The 19,730-nt window shown below is 42.5% G+C and overlaps 1 protein-coding gene across 2 annotated transcripts in view; it reads left to right on the forward strand.

The window, feature by feature from the left end:
• Positions 1-4,114: 4,114 nt before the first annotated feature.
• The window catches only part of LOC126282093 (heart- and neural crest derivatives-expressed protein 1-like), a 182,221-nt gene continuing 166,605 nt past the window's right edge, over positions 4,115-19,730 (forward strand). For both annotated transcript variants that reach the window (XM_049981550.1, XM_049981551.1), the window contains exon 1: positions 4,115-4,302. In XM_049981550.1, coding sequence (XP_049837507.1) covers positions 4,116-4,302 — 187 coding nt within the window. In that variant the 5' untranslated portion in view covers position 4,115. The remainder of the gene's footprint in view (positions 4,303-19,730) is intronic.

The raw sequence follows: 19,730 nt of genomic DNA on the forward strand, positions 1-19,730 counted from the left end.
ACACACACACACACACACACACACGTGTGTGTGTGTGTGTTAGTGTGTGTGTGTGTGTGTGTGTGTGTGAGAGAGAGAGAGAGAGAGAGAGAGAGAGAGAGAGAGAGAGGACGGTTCTACGTGCTTTCAGTGCGGATGCACTATATCCTCCGAGCCCCTGCGGGACTTACCGAATGCTACGAGAAGTGGAATTAATGGGCGGTAATAGGTTGAGAAATTGGACCGGACAGGAAGCGTGTCCGGATGGCCGATGACGTTAAGGCAACTGTTCTAGTGAAGTGGAGCACCCGGCCTCGAGTCTCATTGCCATCCCAGCACAATATTCAACCTTAACCGTTTCTTTCTTTCAGTGCTGTTGGCAGCCGAAGTCATGATTTTTGTACTATATATCGAACTGAAGTTCGTAGGGAAATGTGAGTTCTTAAAATCTGTCGTTTCATTTAGAATGTCATTTTTCCACTTTTGCCCATGGATGAATATTTCCATTTCTCCCAAGATGTACATTTCCAGCTCACTACCACATCTACGTTTATTATCAAACTTACGATCGAATGGATCATCAGGCGAAATTTGTTATTGGAGTGAGGATTTGCTGGCAGGAAGGACACAACAAGTTATCTTGCATGGAGAGTAACCGACAGATGTATGCGGTAGGCACATAAGTTCGTAACGTTCTCGTTCTGCATGTTGGTATTCCGGTTGCAATGTGTTTATTTATCGATTGTCATTTTGTACATGTAGTTCTCTGTTGGTATCTGAGTTTATGTACAGTCATTTTGTCACCTGGGGATAGTAAATTGAGCTGTGGACGCTGGAAAATGGAGTGCCAAGCAGAGAAATCGGAGCATTTCTGAAGTATTCTTTTGCTGAGCTCAATACAGAAGCGGAGGCGCCGTGTATAGGGATAATGCTATTGGACAGAACACGGCAGAAAAATGGTTTTTCGTTTTAAGGAATATCGTTTTGACATTAGTGACTGTCCATGTTCGGAAAGACCATCGAGGTTTGATGAATATCGTTTAAACGCATTAATCCACAGTTATTCACGTCAGTGTACTAGAGAAGTAGCAAACGTGATGAACTGCAGTCATTCCATACGTCATTTGGATGCAGGGGGAAGGTTCAAAAATCGGGTGTATGGGTACCGAGTGCATTAAGCCAAAAACATAAAAATCAGCGGCTGGCCATATGCGCGCCTCTGCTTGCTCGTCATTAATTGGCTCGTGAACAATATCGAGCACTCCTACCCCGTACCTTTACTGGAGACGAGAAATTGTGTCTTTATGCCAGCATAAGAAGGAAGGAATGGTTGAGCCCAAACAAAACAAATCTCCCTGTAAAAAGACCTGAGCGCATCCACAGAAGATAATGTTATGTATGTAGTGGAACAGAGACGGTATATTGTGATACGAATTGCTTCGCCGAGGTGTAACTATCACTGCTGACATTTACTGACAACAACTGGGACGTCCTGTAGACGCAGTCCAAGAACAACGACCAGGAAGCCTGAGTGTAACAATACTACTCTACGAGAACGCCGACCTGCATTCCTCTTTACAGGAGTTTGGTTGGGAAGTCATTCCGTACCCGTCTTATTCACCTGATGTTACGCCCTCAGATTTTCACGTTTTCCGCTCTCTGTCGAACAGCCTTCGAGGAACTTCCTTTCCGGATGAAAATGCGCTCCGAACAAGGCTCGACGAGTTTTTCGGCTCAAAACCACGTGATCTGTACAGTCACGGAATCGACAAATCATTACAGCGCTGACAGACTATTGTAAATAGTGAAGGAGGCTGTAGTATTGCTGACTAAAGTCTCCGTTATGTGTACTGGTTGTGTTTCTTAAACTTGTGGAAAAACGTTCGGTACTCATGCGCCAACCTAATAGAAGTAACTTCGTGTGTGCGCCAAGGAAGTGTGTTGGGACCCTTGCTGTTTTTGTATGTTAATGACCTTGCAGACAATATTAATAGTAACCTCAGACTTTTTGCACATGCCGCGCTTGTCTATAATGAAGTACTGTTGAAAGGACCTGCAGATCTTGAAAAGATTTCAAAGTGATGCAAATGTTGGTAACTTGCTCTAAATGTTCGTAAATGTAGAACTGTGCTCTCCGCAAAACAAGAAAGCATAGTGTGCTACGACTGTAATATCAATGATATCAATGACTCACGGCTGGAATCGGTCAATACAAACAAACACCTGGGTGTAACGCTTCATAGGTGTATGAAATGGAATATTCATATTGCCTCAGTCGTGAGTAAGGCAGGAGGCAGACTACGGTTTATTAGTAGAATGCTGGAGAAATGCAATCAGTCTACACAACAGATTGCTTACAAATCACTTGTGCGACCAATTGTAGAATGTTAATCAAGATATACAAGGAAGGACAGGTGTAATGGTCACAGGTTTTTCTGATCCGTGGGAAAGTTTCACAGAGATGCTGAAGAAACTGAACTGGCATACGCTTGACGATAGCTGTAAACTAATCTGATAAAGCATACTTATAAAGTTTCATTAACTGCCTTTAAAGATGACTCTTGGAATATACTACGACCCCTTACGTATCTCTTACATAGGAATCTTTTAGGATAAGATCAGGTTAATTAAAGTACGCCTGGAGACATTTAACACAATCATTTTTCCAGCGCTACATACGTGAATGGAATGGGAAAGAGCTGTAATAACTGGTACAGTGGGGCGTAACCTCTGTTTTGCACTTCACAGCGTTTTTTCAGAGTATATATGTAGTTGCAGATGTAGATAAAAGATTTTTCAAATGCCGATAACAGTAGATAGCAAAATTTATTGATTACATAAATTATTTAGTTAGTAATACCTTTCGAGACCAGACCTCACGCCAGACTACAGTGGCAGTTCGACAACATTTAGCACAATAGTATTGGCATGTGCTGTGGTCATCCAGTGGAGAAAGACAAGGTTAATTTAATAAAAGAACGTGTGTGTTGGTCTCTTCTTCACATGTTTAAAATAGAAAGATCCTTTAGCATTTAGCTACAATATAGCAGATCAGCAACTGGAAGCAGTTAATTCCATAAATTATCTGGGAGTAAGCATTAGGAGTGATTTAAAATGGAATGACCATATAAAGTTCATCGTCGGTAAAGCAGATGCCAGACTGAGATTGAGAAGATCCAACGGAGAGCAGCGCGCTTCGCTACAGGATCATTTAGTAATCGCGAAAGCGTTACGGAGATGACAGATAAACTCTAGTGGAAGACTGTGCAGGAGAGACGCTCAGTAGCTCGGTACGGGCTTTTGTTGAAGTTTCGAGAACATACCTTCACCGAGGAGTCAAGAAGTATATTGCTCCCTCCTACGTATACCTCGCGAAGAGACCATGAGGATAAAATCAGAGAGATTAGAGTCCACACAGAAGCATACCGACGGGCTTTCTTTCCACGAATAGAGGTACTCAATGCACCTTTCGCCACATACCGTCAGGCGGCTTGCGGATTATGGATGTAGATGTAGATATCAGGATCACTTTTGGCAAGAACTACATCTTAAGGAAGAATCTCGTTTGTGACATCTCGCAACCAGTATGGCAACTGAGCAAATGAGGAATTTCTAAGGTTGTCTGCTGTCACTGCGACAAATACTATATCAGCCGAATGGGCAGAAATTTGAAAACCTGTTTTAAAGAACGAATTGGTTGTTTCAGACGTGACAAAACTAACAAATCAGCTATAGCGCAACATACGGACGAAACAGGACAACAGGCAACCATCTTAACACCACTGCGTGCTTTTTGGAAAAGCTGGTAGATATTTCGATAACACTTTGGGAGTTTTAAGCAGCTACTCTCTGCTGATTGACACCAGAGCGAACAGTCGTAATGCGCAAATTTCCTGGCGCGCCTTTTCTGGCGCTCGGCTACGAAGCGATTTATGAGCGGCATTAGGACCGCTCCGCCGCCCACGCCGCCACCGAACACTGGCCAGCCAGTGTCGACCCGCTGTGCAGCTCAGCCGGTCGCTGCCTTCCCATTGGCCGGCTGGCGGCGCGCGCCTGCGCACTGCGGCTGGGGGCGTGGCCGCGAGGCGGGGGCGTGCCGGCGGCGGCGCGCGCGTCAGTCGGTCTCTGTCGCAGAGATGAGCAGCGCGCTAGGCCCGGCCGGCTACCAGCACCCCGGCGCGCCAGCCCCGGGAGCCGGGCCGCACCACCACCACCACCACCTGCACCACCACCAGGCCGCCGCCGCCGCCTTCTACCACCACCAGGCCGTCGTGCCGCCGCCCAGCTTCTACCACCATCACCACGCCTACCACTTGCACCATGGTAAGAAGCGCACGAAGTATCTTGCCCCTCGTACATTTCCCCTGTGTCACAGCACCGACGGAACGATCACACGGATAATGTTGGGGTAAAACCAAATAAAAGATTGCGATTTATTGGCACAACACTTCGAAAATGTTACAGATCTATTAAAGAGACTGCTTCCACTACGCCTGTCCGTCCTCTTCTGGAAATTTGTCGTGCGATGTGGGATGCGCTTCATACAGGAATGACGGAGAACATCGATAGAGCTCAAAGAAGCACAGCTCGTTTTGTATTATCGCGAAATAGGAGAGGGAGTGCACGAACTGCGGTGACTGTCATTAAAACAAAGGCGTTTTTCGCTGCGGCAGAACTTGCTCGTGAAATCTGAAATGCCGGCTGGAGTGGCTGAGTGGTTCTAGGCGCTACGGTCAGGAAACGCGCGACCGCTGCGGTAGCAGGTTCGAATCCTGCCTCGGGCTTGGATGTGTGTGATGTCCTTAGGTTAGTTAGGGTTATGTAGTTCTAAGTTCTAGGGACTGATGACCTCAGAAGTTAAGTCCCATAGTGCTCAGAGCCATTTGAACCATTTTGAAATCTCAAATACAAAGATTTACCTCAAAGTGTGAAAACGTTTTTTCTGGCGCCCATCTACATAGGGAGAAACGATCGTCATAATAAAATAAGAGAAATCAGAGCTCGCACGGAAAGATTTAAATGTTAGTTTTCCCGCACATTGTTCGAGAGTGGAGTGGTAGAGAAGCAGCTTGAAGGTGGTTCGGTGAACCCTGTGCCAGGCACTTAAATGTGAATTGCAGAGTAATCAAGTAGATGTAGACGCAGAACGTGATCATCACGGGTTCCGAAAACAAGAATGGCGTGAATCCCAAGTCTCACTGTTCGCCCACGATATCAAACAAGCAGTACACAAAGGCGCCGAGGTGGGTGCCGTGTCCCTCGACTTCCGAAAGGCATTCGATACAGTTCCGACTGCAGCATGCCATCAGAGAGAAAACTACCAACAGAGAGAAGTTTTCAGACGAAAAAGAAACTTCGGCCGTGCCCCAAGAGAATGTTATAGAACCATAACTTTCCAAATTTATAGGTTGTCTCTACTACGGGTCGTCAGGTGCATTTTCTCTGGTGTTTCAGTAGACATTATCAATTTAGTTTTTGCATCGTGTAACTGAAGTCAACCCAGGCAAATAATGTTCACCACATCTTTAAATACGACCCCCCGTGTCGACGGATAGCGTCGATTTGTTTCCTGTTCCAAAAAAAAAAGGCGGAATTTTACGTGTCGATTCTGTAGAGCGGTCCAAGGTAGTCTAGTGCGATACTTGTTTAATCACTATGTGCTGACAATAAATATAAAACTTTAAGAATAACCAGTACTACAGCGGTGACAGCACTACCCGTTCCAGGTCTGACTGTTACCGCTAAGCATGCAGCCCCACTGAGTCGCCGTTGGATTGTAGTTTACTTTTCATATTTCAGTGTCCCTGTCAATACATTACGGTAAAACGAATATCCCGTTGGATTTATCTGGAGCACGGAAAATAAGCACACAAAATACGCACGCAAAATTCCGCTTTGAAAATCATTTTGTTTTTAACGGGAAACAAGTGGACGTTTTCCCTCGACACAGGGTGTGACATGAAAGACGTGAAGATTACTGTTTTAGACTGATCCCAGCTACACAACGCAAATACGAAACAGCAAGTATCTGCAGAAACGCCAGAGAAAATGCGCCTGTCGACTGTTAGGAGAGACGCCCTGTACATAAATGATCTAGTAGTTGAATGAACTTTTTCGCTTACGATGCTACTGTATGAAGTCGAAACTCTAGAAATTTGTTGCGAACTGCAGGAAGATCTGCAGAGAATCGACGCTTGATGCAAGGAGTGGGGATTGACCCTCATCGTTAACAAACGCAACCTATTGCTAATACGTAGACATAAGGACCCTTTACTGTATGATTACACATTGCAGTTACTTCCATCAAAATCTAAGAGGAAACTCAGCGATTTGATGTGGAACAACCACATAAAATTAACCACAAGCAGTACATATGCCGCTCTCATTGTAACAATCAGGAAATGGAGTCTGTCAGCAAATGAAGTAACTTACATAACGCTCGCTCGTCCAGTACCTCAATACTGCTTGTCAGTGCGGGAGTCATACCGGACAACACTGATGGACGAGGTAGAGAAAATCCAAAGAAGAGCGGCACCTTTCGTTACAGGTTCACTGAGAGCGAAAATGTCACGAAGATGCTCATTCAACACCAGTGACAACGCTACAAGAGAGGCGTTCTGAATCATGCTATTGTCTACTGTTAAAATTTCCGAGAGTACACGTTCCTAGAACACTTAATCAATATATTGCTTCCTCCTAAGTATATCTCGCGAAAAGTCCATGAAGATAAATTTAAAGAGAGACTATACGCAGGGTAACCGGCAAGCGTCCTTCCCATGACTTATACGCTATTCGAACAGGGAAACCGGGAAGTGACACTTGTACATAAAGTACCCTCCACCATACATCATTAGCTGGCTTGCAGAGTACTGTTGTAAATACTCATATTTTCTGAGTATTTATTATAAGGGATCCGTTATCTCCAATGGCTCGTTAAAGAGTAATTATATTTCGTTTGATTTTTTATCAATTGTATCGGTATTGCATTGAAAAATATCTGAACAACAGTGCAGATTTTGACGGTTTGCACTGCGTGTCTTGCTTGGAAACAAACTTGTTCCATTGACTCGCGGTACTTGGGTGTTGACAGCAGGAATGCTTACTTAGCTCTTCACCCTCAAGCATGGATTCAGCACTGCTCACTTCAGTCTCGGGTTTGTTTCTTTCCACCAGTGTTGGTTGTACATTAACAGTGATACGCAGTAGCATGGAAATAACCGAGCAGTTGAGCGATATACGCCTCCCGTATGTTTTCACTAAATGCAATGGAAGAGCGGCACGAAGACTCTATGCTCAGCTGTTCTCGCAGCGACGACAACCACATGACAGTAGGTTTGCATCTCTTCATGGACGCACGCGAAAAACCGGATCCTTTCGCGTTACTACGTTTTGATGATCGCGTATTACAGTTTTTTACTGTTGTGAAAGTATTTTCACAGAAACCAAGATAATTGTGATTTGAAAACCGAATGAATCGTATTTAATTACTGCTGTATAACGAGCCACTGGAAACAACAGGTCTCCTAAATCAAAGTACTCAGAAAATATCCCTAAACAGCCTCTGAAATTTTCTCGGCGGAGTTCTGATTTACCCTGTACATTCATGGACATCCGTCTTTCTCGCGTATGCTATACAATTCAGAACGACCAGTTTCGGCTCACTGCCTTAAAGAGTATTCTGATATAAGTATCCACATCAAACAGCGTGTACAATAGAGACATAACAAATGAGCACTTGTTCTGTATCTCTAAGGGACAGTCAAATGAAAACGAGGCAGATGGAAAAGAGTACGTAAAGCGCCATAACTGTTAATACATTTGTGCCAATGAGAGACAAAACGGTCGACGCCTTCGTGGAAAAATGTTTGCGGCTGACTACGGAAGCATGATTGTACCCACGGGTTTTTATGTATTTATTCGAATGGCTCACATGCAGTGCAAAAATTAAGGTATATAGCATTTGTGTATGTACGTAACAATAATGCAGAAAGACAAAACTACATATAAAGCTTACTAAATGTCAGTATCTAAGTTCGTAATCCATGTAAGAGCTCTGTCGTCAGCTTTCATGAGGTCGCTCGAACTCCCCTGATAGCAACACTTGCTTGTCTGGTTCGGAGCCCACAACCACAAAACGGAGACTCTGTAGAAACCCGTTTGTAAAGTGAGTCTGCGCATCGACGGTGCACAGTACGAGCTCTTTTCAGTTTGATCCATAGCTTCCTGTCGAGTTCTGTACCAGCAGTATCACAGTAATACTTTCGGAACCACTCACGCGCTTCATGATTTTCAGTAAGTTAACAGTTCTGATCCCACAGATCTCTCACCTCAATATTTCTGGCGTTATGTTTGAGTTTCTTGAACGGAGTCTATTTCGTCGTAAGCTTGGTATATCTTCCTGTATGGGTAATTTCAGGGGTGCACCTTTTCGTCCGAAGCAACTCGGCGGCCACAAATGTCTTTCCTCAGGGCTCTAGAACATATAAATGGCATAGAGAGTTATCAGGCCTACAACCTTGACGGTATGTGGAAACGCCGACGTGTTGCCAGGGTTGTTTCGGCTACACTGCAGAGTTGTTCCTCCGTACAATCTCGATCTCTCCCCAAGCAATCTCCAGTGTTTGGAGCCCTGGAGAAATACACTTGTTTCCATCGGTTTGCTTCCTACGAAAAGATGCACGTCCGGGTATAACCATGGTTCCGTAGGCAACCGTAAACATTTCTCCACGAAGGCGTTGACCTTCTTGCCCCGTAGTTATTAACAGTTATGAAGATTACTTCTGAAATAATAAAGAGTTCACTTACTTTTTTCCATGTGTTGGTTTTAATTTGACTGCCCCTTATATGTGTACAAACTGTTTGCCATTAATACTCGTTATCAGAATACTTTTAATGATCTGCTGATGGCAGTGAACCGAAACCGGTCATTGCGGAATTGTACAGCAAATGTGATCAAGACGAACATGTATGAGTGCCAAATGTGATCGCGAACTCCTTTACAGACTTTACTTTAGCAATGGATAATTTCAGTAACACTCATCCTCTCCGAAACATTTGTCCATAACTCTGGGGATCTGTACGATTCGCCAGTCACGATTAAGAAATGACAAAGCGAGGTTTAACGCCTAGTCGACTGCGAGGTCGTTAGGGGCGGAGCACAAGCTCAAGCCGGAGGAGATTCCGAAGGAAAAGCGGGCGTGCTCTTTCAAAGCAACCATCCCAGCATTCGCCACATCTTATTTAGGAATACCGCTGTAAACGCAAGTCTGTTCGTCTGGCTGAGGATCTGCATCGCCGCACAGTCGGCCAACTTGCTTCAGAACCTATGCATAATAGAAGAATGGACGTAAAATCCTACGAAACTGTATTCATTTCAGATTCTTTGGACCGCTGATAAGGAGTCCGACGCCAGAATTACAAAATTCAAAATGGTGAATCCAATTTGGAGGACCAAAAATTGTGAATTTAGTGGATTCGAGTAAAACTTCGGGCATAAAGTATAGTGATGTCGCTGATAGAGAACTATAAATTGCCGTACTGAAATTTTTCAGTCTATATTTCACATTTTTTCAGAAGAAACCATAGTTACAGTCGTCGCTTGTGTCGCATCTTTCAGAAATGTCGCTGTCGGGTTGTCCACTGGACAGTGGGCCCGGTTCAAAAAACAGATCTTTTACCTCATGTGGCATCTGTGGCATGGTTCCGAAGATGGCATTACCGATGGAATACGGCACGCATCTTTTCTCACGGGAATATTTGCACGTAAAATCATCTCGGTAACGCCGGGTTTCCTCATACCGAGCTTCCTGCGCATCTTCGGATAACCGAGCAGCCGCGAACGGAGAAAAAAAATTGGTTGAAATGGCTCCGAGCACTATGCGACTTAACATCTGTGGTCATCAGTCGCCTAGAACTTAGAACTAATTAAACCTAACTAACCTAAGGACATCACACACATCCATGCCCGAGGCAGGATTCCATCCTGCGACCGTAGCAGTCGCGTGGTTTCGGACTGAGCGCCTAGAACCGCGAGACCACCGCGGCCGGCGCGAACGGAGCAGCTTGGATTATGGCATACCCGTGCAACAATACTATGTGGACTGGTATTGGCATCGGCAGCTATTGCTCAGAGTTTTGTGAGTCCGGTGAAATTAGCACCATACAATCTTAGTTCTCGATGGATATGTTTTAGTTCTAAAGTTATCTATACCAAATTGGAATAGTTGTGCAGCATTTCGCGAAAACAGGGCAAATTTTAATCTTATAAAACAATTATTTACCAATTTACAAAAAATCGTGATTACAATTCCGAATAGAGCCCCAAGAATTCTAAAGAAAACCCTATTGACATTTTTGTGCAGTTAATAATTTATGAAGTAATTGCAATAGCGAGGGACCCATTTTCACTGCCACACGGTAGAAAAATGACCGATGACTAAAAACGTGCGAATATGTGCACGCATATACACTTTAACTCGTCAACTACACTATTAAGGTAGTAGGAAAGCCATTTACAAAAGTGGAGTCAAGCAGAGGAAATTTTGTAGCCTACGATTTCAGTCGGTATCTGTAGTAGTTCAGTTTTAAGACTATATACGATGTGCCATCGGTTAAAAATGGCATAAACATTCCTCCTAGAGCGGTACCTATCTGATTTTATCCTGATAACTAGGCAGGATCGCTGCCGTATGTTAAACAGGCCACACAAACAATATGAGAAAAATGTGTTGTTGTCCGACTCACTGTTTATCGGCAACTGTCACGACACTTACCATATCGACGTGAGACTGGAATGACACCACAGCATTGGACAGTATGCATCAGTGCAATGAACACAAGATTTCGCGGGACTAAAGTGGGAACGCACACCTTTTTTTCGTCTTCTGTCCAGGTTTTGAAGCGAGCTGCCCCACTGCGCGCCGCCCTCACTAATGCGCCACTTCGCTCAGTAATACACAACAAATTTCCAAATGCGGAAAGAGGGAAATTTCACCTCAGTTCGAGGAAATGAGTGCAGGTGTGTTAGTAGGACGACGATTAGGAGCGAAACTAGCCCTGACCTTCTTGTAGTAATTATGCCAGGATGCTCCTCAAGTCGTTTAGTGAAACCGTCAACAAAAAAAAGCGTATGAGTGATCGGGGAAGGATTCAAACCCCAATCCCCTGGTGTTCAAGGCTCTTATATTGTTGTTCGGTCACTACATTCGACCGAGTCACTGGGGGGAACTGCCCTCTCTGCAGTTATTTGCACCTGAGGGACAATGACCAGCAGACCTCGGGTCGAAGGGCACATAATTGCACAATAAGAATCACCCCTGCGAGAGAACAGCAGTTGACACAAACACGGTAGTTCTGCTGTCGTAAGCTCGTGGAACGCGTGCCTTGCACGCTAAACGGTGAAATGTATATTTTGATGTGTAAATATTCATTTAACTGTAAATAATAAGTGGTTCATCAACACCTATTATTACAACTTGAATGGACCCGAAACATTATGCAGTCCTTTTAAACTCCTGATACTTCAGTAACAAGTGAGTTTTGTAATTCCAACTGCGGAAGCAAACACCTACGCTATTTGACTTGAAAAGTTTGGGAAAGGCTATCACCACATGAAATGCAGTTATCCAACTTACCTGACGTTTCCTTACGCAAATTTCATGTTACACCCTTTGAGATCAGCTTGAACATGAATAATTTTTGACAGGATACTTGTAAAAGTAAGTTACTCGCTGTTATGGCAGGCCAAGTAAATTTTTTCGAATGCTTCACTACACTTCAAAAATGACAAAGACAGATGACACTAATTTACAACGTAGGCACCAAATCTCTGTAATCAATGATGGAACCTTCTACGAATCAAATATTTTTTTTTCAAAATGTGAGGCCATAGTCATAATATATTTCTTAAAATCAGTACCACCATTAGACTGTTTTTATTAGCAGTGTTACATTTACACGATCATGATTTCGGCTTCACAGTGCCATTATCAAGTGTTTTCTAAGATGGCATACTGTCGTATTTAAAATACACTTCTACGAATCGTTCAGATCCTCGTCTATAGAAATTCGCTCCTTGGTCACGCAGCCATTCGAGAATATGTTCTTGCCGAGTGCCTGGACATTGTCATCTGTGGTCCTTACCTACCAGTGTCACCCACGTCTGTGCGACCTTGGCCAAATTGGTGGCAACATTTTACTATCACTGAACGTGATACTGCGTTTGGTCCACACCCCGCCAGAATTTCACGGTGAATCTGTATGAAAATTAGACGTTTCACCCACAACAGTCTTACTATTCTGCATCCTTCAACTTTGGAATGCATTTCCGGTAGCCGCGCAATTTTGCTTCCACACTGTCATGTTACTCCCCGTTCCTGTGTTTCACGATGGAAAAGCTTATATCGAGAATATCGCACGTCCTTGTTTTTGACGTCCACCTGTACTCCAAGTCGTACATCACTCTGCTTTCTAGTTCCAAGACGAGTTTCTTCCTCGTGGCTTCATTTCAGGTCTTTATTTATGCGAATACTGCTATGGAATCCTTAACACTCTCTTTTGGGACTTTGTGATTTTGCTATGCAAGTGCTTTGGAACTTAATCTGCAGGACATGATTTTAGCGTTCAGTTTAAGTTCCATTTCCGATGTTATTTCGTTCTTTCTCCATCTGTCACGTCGCATTTCAGATCACGTAAGCCACATGTTGTTAATTATAAACAGCTCATAATGTATGTTCAAACTAAAAAAAAAGCATGACAGTCACACATTTTTTCCTATAAAGTGTATCAAATTTCAGTCGAATATTTATTCGAATCTACAGCGCTATCAGATTTCCTGGGAGGGACATTGTGATGCTAAGGTAAAAGTGCTCTCAACCGGGTTTTTTTGAACATCGCTGCTCGTTAGACACGGTCCATGTGAAGGTGGTATTGATATGCACATGTCTTACCGCAACCTCTCATCTGACTTATCCAGCCCTATTCACGGTGCAGCTCGGCGTTTACAAACGGTACAAACTATTATCAGAGCTGAAAGAAAATTTAAGCGCTAGAAAAAAATTCTGGGACTGATTAGCGACTAAGGTTTTATAGGCTGAACCCACTTAGCCCCACCGGAGAGATTGTAGCAGTACATGAAACTGATGTCGCCAGGGACAGATTTGTGCAATAAAATTACCACTAGCTATACCTCACCTAATAAGGATGATAATAAATGTTTGGAGGTTCATTCATATCCTGAAAATCACTATGTATCGCCTTTTTATCTATCATTTAACACTCTTTCCCACTTTTCACGGAGCAAGCTTAACATTGTAGTTATAATTGATCGAATGTGACTGTTTAACTTCATATACTCGCATACTTGCGAGCGCATTTCATTTTGATATCTGTGCCTAAGAACCCGACTCTGAAACCATAAAAAAATTACGAAACCTATTACAAATAAAATCAACACAAACACAAGTTGAGTGGAAAATTATCTTGAGTGTAGCCTGTGTGCCCCAAAACAAAATGACTGACTGCTTTTAAGACGTTCCTAACTGTCTGTTGCTTCTCTGGCTGCTGCCTGTGTTGTTACCAAGCCTGTTCCCAGATTGGTTATCACAGTTTCATTGAAGTTCGCAGTGTTTTGAACCGCTTATCGTGCTCTACTGAAGCTCCGACGGGAATTAACCTGCACTACCTACATCAATATCCTGTCCTCTCGCTGTATATTTAAACTCAGATAGCAGAAGTATACTATGCTGTCGCAGATACTTAATGATTCTGTATACGACCTGGCCACCACAACACCTTGTTGACTCAAACATTTTCTTCACACAACTGTTAACATCATCAAAAAGCTATATCAACAGCAGTCAAGTAATGTATAAAATGCATGTCTGACCATCAGCTGCTTTTATTTTAAACACAAATATCGACCGATTTTAGTCATAGACCATCTTCACGGATTACAGCTGCAACATCATATCTATCATTACTCGGCCATTATTTAAGTAATGACAGATGAGATGTTGTGGCTTTAAGTGTTTTAACCCTAATCCGTGAAGATGGTCTGTGACGGAAACCGGTCGACATTTGGGTTTAAATTAAAAGCAGCTGATGGTCAAACATGCATTTTATCTGTTGAAATGCATGGTGAACACAATGCTGTTTGTAAATTAATTTATTCGCGACCAGTTTCATTCATAATACCATTTTCACAGTGGAAAAATACCTTTTACAAAGGCAACATCCCATGTCATTCATGCTTTTAAACGTGACATGAAGAATATTGAACGACTTGAAATGTGGCTTGTAACCTGTCAGTAGTCTACTTGTTGTTTGAACCAGTGCTGTAATGCCGAATGCTTACGTTTCTTAAGTTTTTCAAGTCACTCAATGTTCTTCGCCTCATGTTTAAAAGGATGAATGACATGTGACGGTGCCTTTGTAAAAGGTTTTTCTCTAGTCTGAAAATGGTCTTATGACTGAAACTGATTGTGAATTATCTGATTTACAAGGCAGCGTTCTGTTTCTCGTGCATTTCAACAAATACCTTGTTGACTGAATATGTCGCAAGGTGCCACATCTCTCCTGTCACATTCCTCCTAATATCGAAAGCTTCCAACCAGTGCAAATGCATTTATTCAAATATCTGGCAGATAACATATCTCCTTATACCTCACTGATATGATCTACGTGACACACAGACACACCAGCACCCACACTTACAAACACAGAGTAGAACAAAATATATAACACAGATAAAACACACAAAATATTATAGTTGCTGCTGTAGGGATAATTTCTGTCGGTTAACAGTGGATGTGTGGGACATCTTTTCCGGAATGATTATACAGAGAATAAATGAGCAGAATAGGTTTACTGATGTGTGTTGGCAGATCAGTGTAGCAAAATTTCAGACCAGCAGTAATAACGAAGCGCCTGTTACTGTGTGAACCAACAGCGTACGATGATCTCACTCCTACTGGAACTAGATTAATCGTAATAGCGATTAGTACTTGAATGCAGTGAATTTTAATGACACTTCTGTATGTAGACCCAACTTAAAGAGCTGTAAACCACACGAAAATCATTTGTTCCGCTTCAGAGCAAGATCTAGCTTTAATCTTGTTTATCTGTGTAAATTACTATGATCTTTAATCTCATCTGTATCTCTCTTAAAACGTATTTAAACAAATAATTCCTATAACGTCAAGATGTGATAAAAATGAAGAAATAAGATATTACTCATTGTATAAACCCCGAGGTAAACACAACTCCGATAATGTCATCTGCATGTGTTCTCACTACGAGGGAAAATTGTGTGCTACTGATACAACTGACATTCGGGTTAAGGTTGTTATTTATTTCTTAGAAGAAATACTATCACTGTCGATGTAACTCTTCTCAGTTTATCTATTATTACAATGATGATTTTGTTGTTACGTCATACAAACAAAGAAGTTTCAAGTCACAGAAGGATTCTCTTGTCTCACCTGTGTCGCCGTGAAAGATGTACTCTGAATCCAACGGTCTGCTGTTCTCGAAGACTGCAGATCTGCTGCAAGATGGCGGTGACAATCTTGATAATGGCCAAACCTAAAAAAATATTACGACTGTCTCCTGGCGTCCATTAGTAGCGGAATACACGAAAGAAATAAACTTTTATTGTTTTCAGGCCGGATGTAGAACTGGATCGTATCGGGTTAACAACTTATACACAGATATTGCGCTTTAGCAATGCCGGCAGCCTAATTACTTATTCAGATATACAGCCGTTGCTTTATTATTCTAGTCAAAACAAAACATTGGAAGCTTGGCCCTCACATTTCTAATAGCATTTTTCTACGAATTTAATGACAAATACAGCATCAAAAGCTTGTTTCATTAAGCAGGGCTTTCCGTGGGCTGTTGTCAATTTCATTTCATATTAGTTGTCTCCACGGGAGTGATATGCGGGAAACTTCTGAATATTCGTACTAAGGGACTTCAAAAATAGTTATTGTTATGGCAGGGCAAGTAACTTTCAGGACTGACTCTGGTCTTCAGTCTCGTTTACTCTCATCTCAGGATTCACAACAGATTTAATATATCTTTTGCCTAAACTCGTTAAAAGACTTTCGCTTTCTTCAATAAGCAAAAGTCAATTTGCAGAGAAGGCCTGTTCCGACATTATTTGATTGAGAACTGCAAAATGGTTCAAATGGCTCTGAGCACTATGCGACTTAACTTCTGAGGTCATCAGTCGCTTAGAACTTAGAACTAATTAAACCTAACTAACCTAAGGACATCACACACATCCATGCCCGAGGCAGGATTCCATCCTGCGACCGTAGCGACCGCTCGGCTCCAGACTGTAGCGCCTAGAACCGCATGGCCACTCCGGCCGGCTGAGAACTGCAACGTTGAAATATGCAACGTTTAATGTTATGTAACTACATATACACAGTAAGTTGCAATGTTTTTAGAGACGCAGCTCATAAACGACCACATATTAATACACAGCCACTAAACAACGATAAAATAAAATTAAACATAAATGTGTTAATGTGTTCTGAAAATCTGCCTGGTGTAGAAATTACGCCTGGAAAATATTCGACTTGTTGATTATGAAGATTCAATTCGAATACAGTAGCAGTGGGAATGTGAGGGTCAGGCAAAGAAAAACGACAGACAGGAAACTTTATTTTTTTCAAAAGTAGTCGCTATAACTGTTAATATATTCACCCCTCTCTGAGACAAGACGGTCAATGCCTTCATGGAAAAATGTTTGCTGTTGCATAAGGAACTATGATTGTAACCACACGTGCGCTTCTTCGTCCGACAGTCATGGTTTTCTTCAGAGCTCCAAAAATATGGAAATTGCTTGAGGAGAGATCGGGACTGTTGGAGGATATGTAAGGGCTTCTAACGAAACTTCCGCAGCTTAGTCGAAACAAATTTGGCAACATGTGCGATTGTGTGTCGTGTGAAAGTGATAAAAAGATATGCTTAACGCACGTACAACAGAGATAGGCATATCCGTTTTGGTGGTAGTGTCTTTTACGACGTTGTTTATGAGAATACTGTTTATTGTCTCTTGTGAAGATAGTTATTGTCCGATGGTGGTCTTACAAGAGTGAAACTGGTTAAGAAAAAAAACTCGTACTTAGCGTAGAATATACACATTTCTTGTTTTCATTTTTAATTTTTAATACTTCTCCCCTCCTGCATTCAATCCTTACTCACATTGTGTTATGGGATTTATAAGGTGTATGCTTGAATATTTAAATTTAAAAATGTAAAAAAATGGGTACCACTAATTACTATATCTAGCATTTAACAATTTAATTTTTCCGCGCGGCGCAGTTGGTTTATAATGTGGAACAGTAATTTTTTTGCTATCGCAACAATGAAGATAGATAGGTGTTTAACATTTCATCTTTCAAAACACAACTGGAATTATAGGTCAAATTAAAAGTAAACATATGAAGCGTAATGGGAAAAACGCGAACTATAATTTGTGGAATCAGGAACCAATCCCAAGGCAGGTGCAACAGGAGAGACATTAAAAAGTGCAAAACGAGTTGTCTTTGTTGGCCCTTTTAAGAAGAGTTGATATAGAGACGTAGACACTCGCGCAGTCTGCGTGATGTGAGCCGTGAATTTCAGATTTTTACGTGACCTCTTTAGGAGATGGAGGCTTTAATGATTTTCTATCGCAGCGGGGGATGGAGAGGTGTGATGGCTGCTTGCAGATAGTACTTCTCGTGACGAAGCCGCAACTTTGGAACTACGGAATCTATGTAAATCAGACCATAGCTATGTTACGACAATCAGGAGCGAATACAGAGGAGTTCGTTTCTTTCGTTGGTAGTCTTCCTATTATATTGTAGATCACATTTCGCTAAATCGAAAGCGACAGACTATCTTCAAGAAATGTAGTCATCTGTGAATGAATATCGTAGCAGAGGTTAGTAGATGAGCCAGTTACTCTGCTACACATTACGATTCCCTCCCCTCCAACTCCCTCGTTTCCTCTTCCCAAGGTTGCTTCGAGGAGAGACCGATCGAAAGTATTTTTTTGTCTTTTTTTTTTAACTTCGCGTTAACCGCTTTGTCGGTGTTTCTCCCGTCTGACTAACTTCATTTAGCACGGCAACAGTTTCCAAATAATGTATTTTCAGTCTATGGTGGGTCCTTCGAACCAGTTTTTAAATTATACTACATTAATTTCCGAAAGGTTAACTTTACTGACGTGCAGCGCAAGTGGCTAGTAAAGAGCGACGAAGCGCGGCAATCCACATTTAGGTTTTTGTTTGTAGTTTCTCGGAATCAGTTAATACTAATGCAGGGTGGTTGCACGTGTCTACCGACCTAGTCACCGCCGAGAGATTACTCATTGGGGAGAGGTATGAACTAGGCTTTTACATACATACTTTGCTTTCATCCGATATAGACTTCACGAAATCTACTTTATTTAAGACGACGATAAATCTCTTTCATTCGTTCATCGTGTTCGTAGGGCCCATGAAGAAAGAGAAGCTTCATTGTCTGGAACGAGTCTAAGTATATATCAGCAAAACACAAACAAGTCACAGAAACGTAATTTGTACACTGTGTTAATAATAAACTCTAACTGCTTTTGCCAGATTAATTTAATCAACTAAATTAGAATGAAATATGCTACACAGAAAAGAAACTTGCTGTCTCCTCAGTTATACTAAACAGATCCTTTTAATCCCCTACCAATATCTTAATGTTTACTGAATTGCGTTGGTGGACAACGTAAGCATGACACCTTTCTCATGCTTGTGCCGGTGCAACTAAAAATAAGTAAATAATTTAATAGCAGCAAAAAGGAAAATGTTTATCGTAACACTGCCCTTTACCTGATATTACCTGTCAGAAGCGTGAAACTGATCGCATCAAACGGCGAAATCAAATACGAGGGCGTGCTGAAAAATAACGCCTCCGAATTTTTCATCTGAAAACTCTTTAAAATCTTCTTTAAATAAAACAATGGTCATTAACATTCCACACCTGTATTCTTCATGTCTGCATATTTTTCGCCACGTAGTCATCCAGGTGACGAACGCGTTCCTCCCAACGAGGGATCAGTTTGCTGATACCGTCACTACAAAATGTTGGACTTTATCGAAGGAGCCACAACTTCACCTCTGCTTGCACCGCTTCATCACTGTCAAAGTGAAATCCTGGAAAGTGTTCTTTAAGTTTTGTAAACAGATGAAAGTCGGATCGGGCTAAGCCGGGACTTAGGATGATCGACGTCAGAGAACCCAAGGCGTTGGATTGTTGCAGGTGTCGCAGCGCTCGTCTGTAGTCTGGCATTGTCATCCTGAAGGATACGGTGTTCCATGTGTGGACGAACTCACCAAATTCAAATTAGTTAAGTTGTGCTCGATTGCAGCACTCTGTTTCTGACACATTGATATACACTCCTGGAAATGGAAAAAAGAACACATTGACACCGGTGTGTCAGACCCACCATACTTGCTCCAGACACTGCGAGAGGGCTGTACAAGCAATGATCACACGCACGCCACAGCGGACACACCAGCAACCGCGGTGTTGGCCGTCGAATGGCGCTAGCTGCGCAGCATTTGTACACCGCCGCCGTCAGTGTCAGCCAGTTTGCCGTGGCATACGGAGCTCCATCGCAGTCTTTAACACTGGTAGCATGCCGCGACAGTGTGGACGTGAACCGTATGTGCAGTTGGCGGACTTTGAGCGAGGGCGTATAGTGGGCATGCGGGAGGCCGGGTGGA

Source organism: Schistocerca gregaria, chromosome 7, assembly GCF_023897955.1.
Source record: "Schistocerca gregaria isolate iqSchGreg1 chromosome 7, iqSchGreg1.2, whole genome shotgun sequence".
Lineage (NCBI taxonomy): Eukaryota > Metazoa > Arthropoda > Insecta > Orthoptera > Acrididae > Schistocerca > Schistocerca gregaria.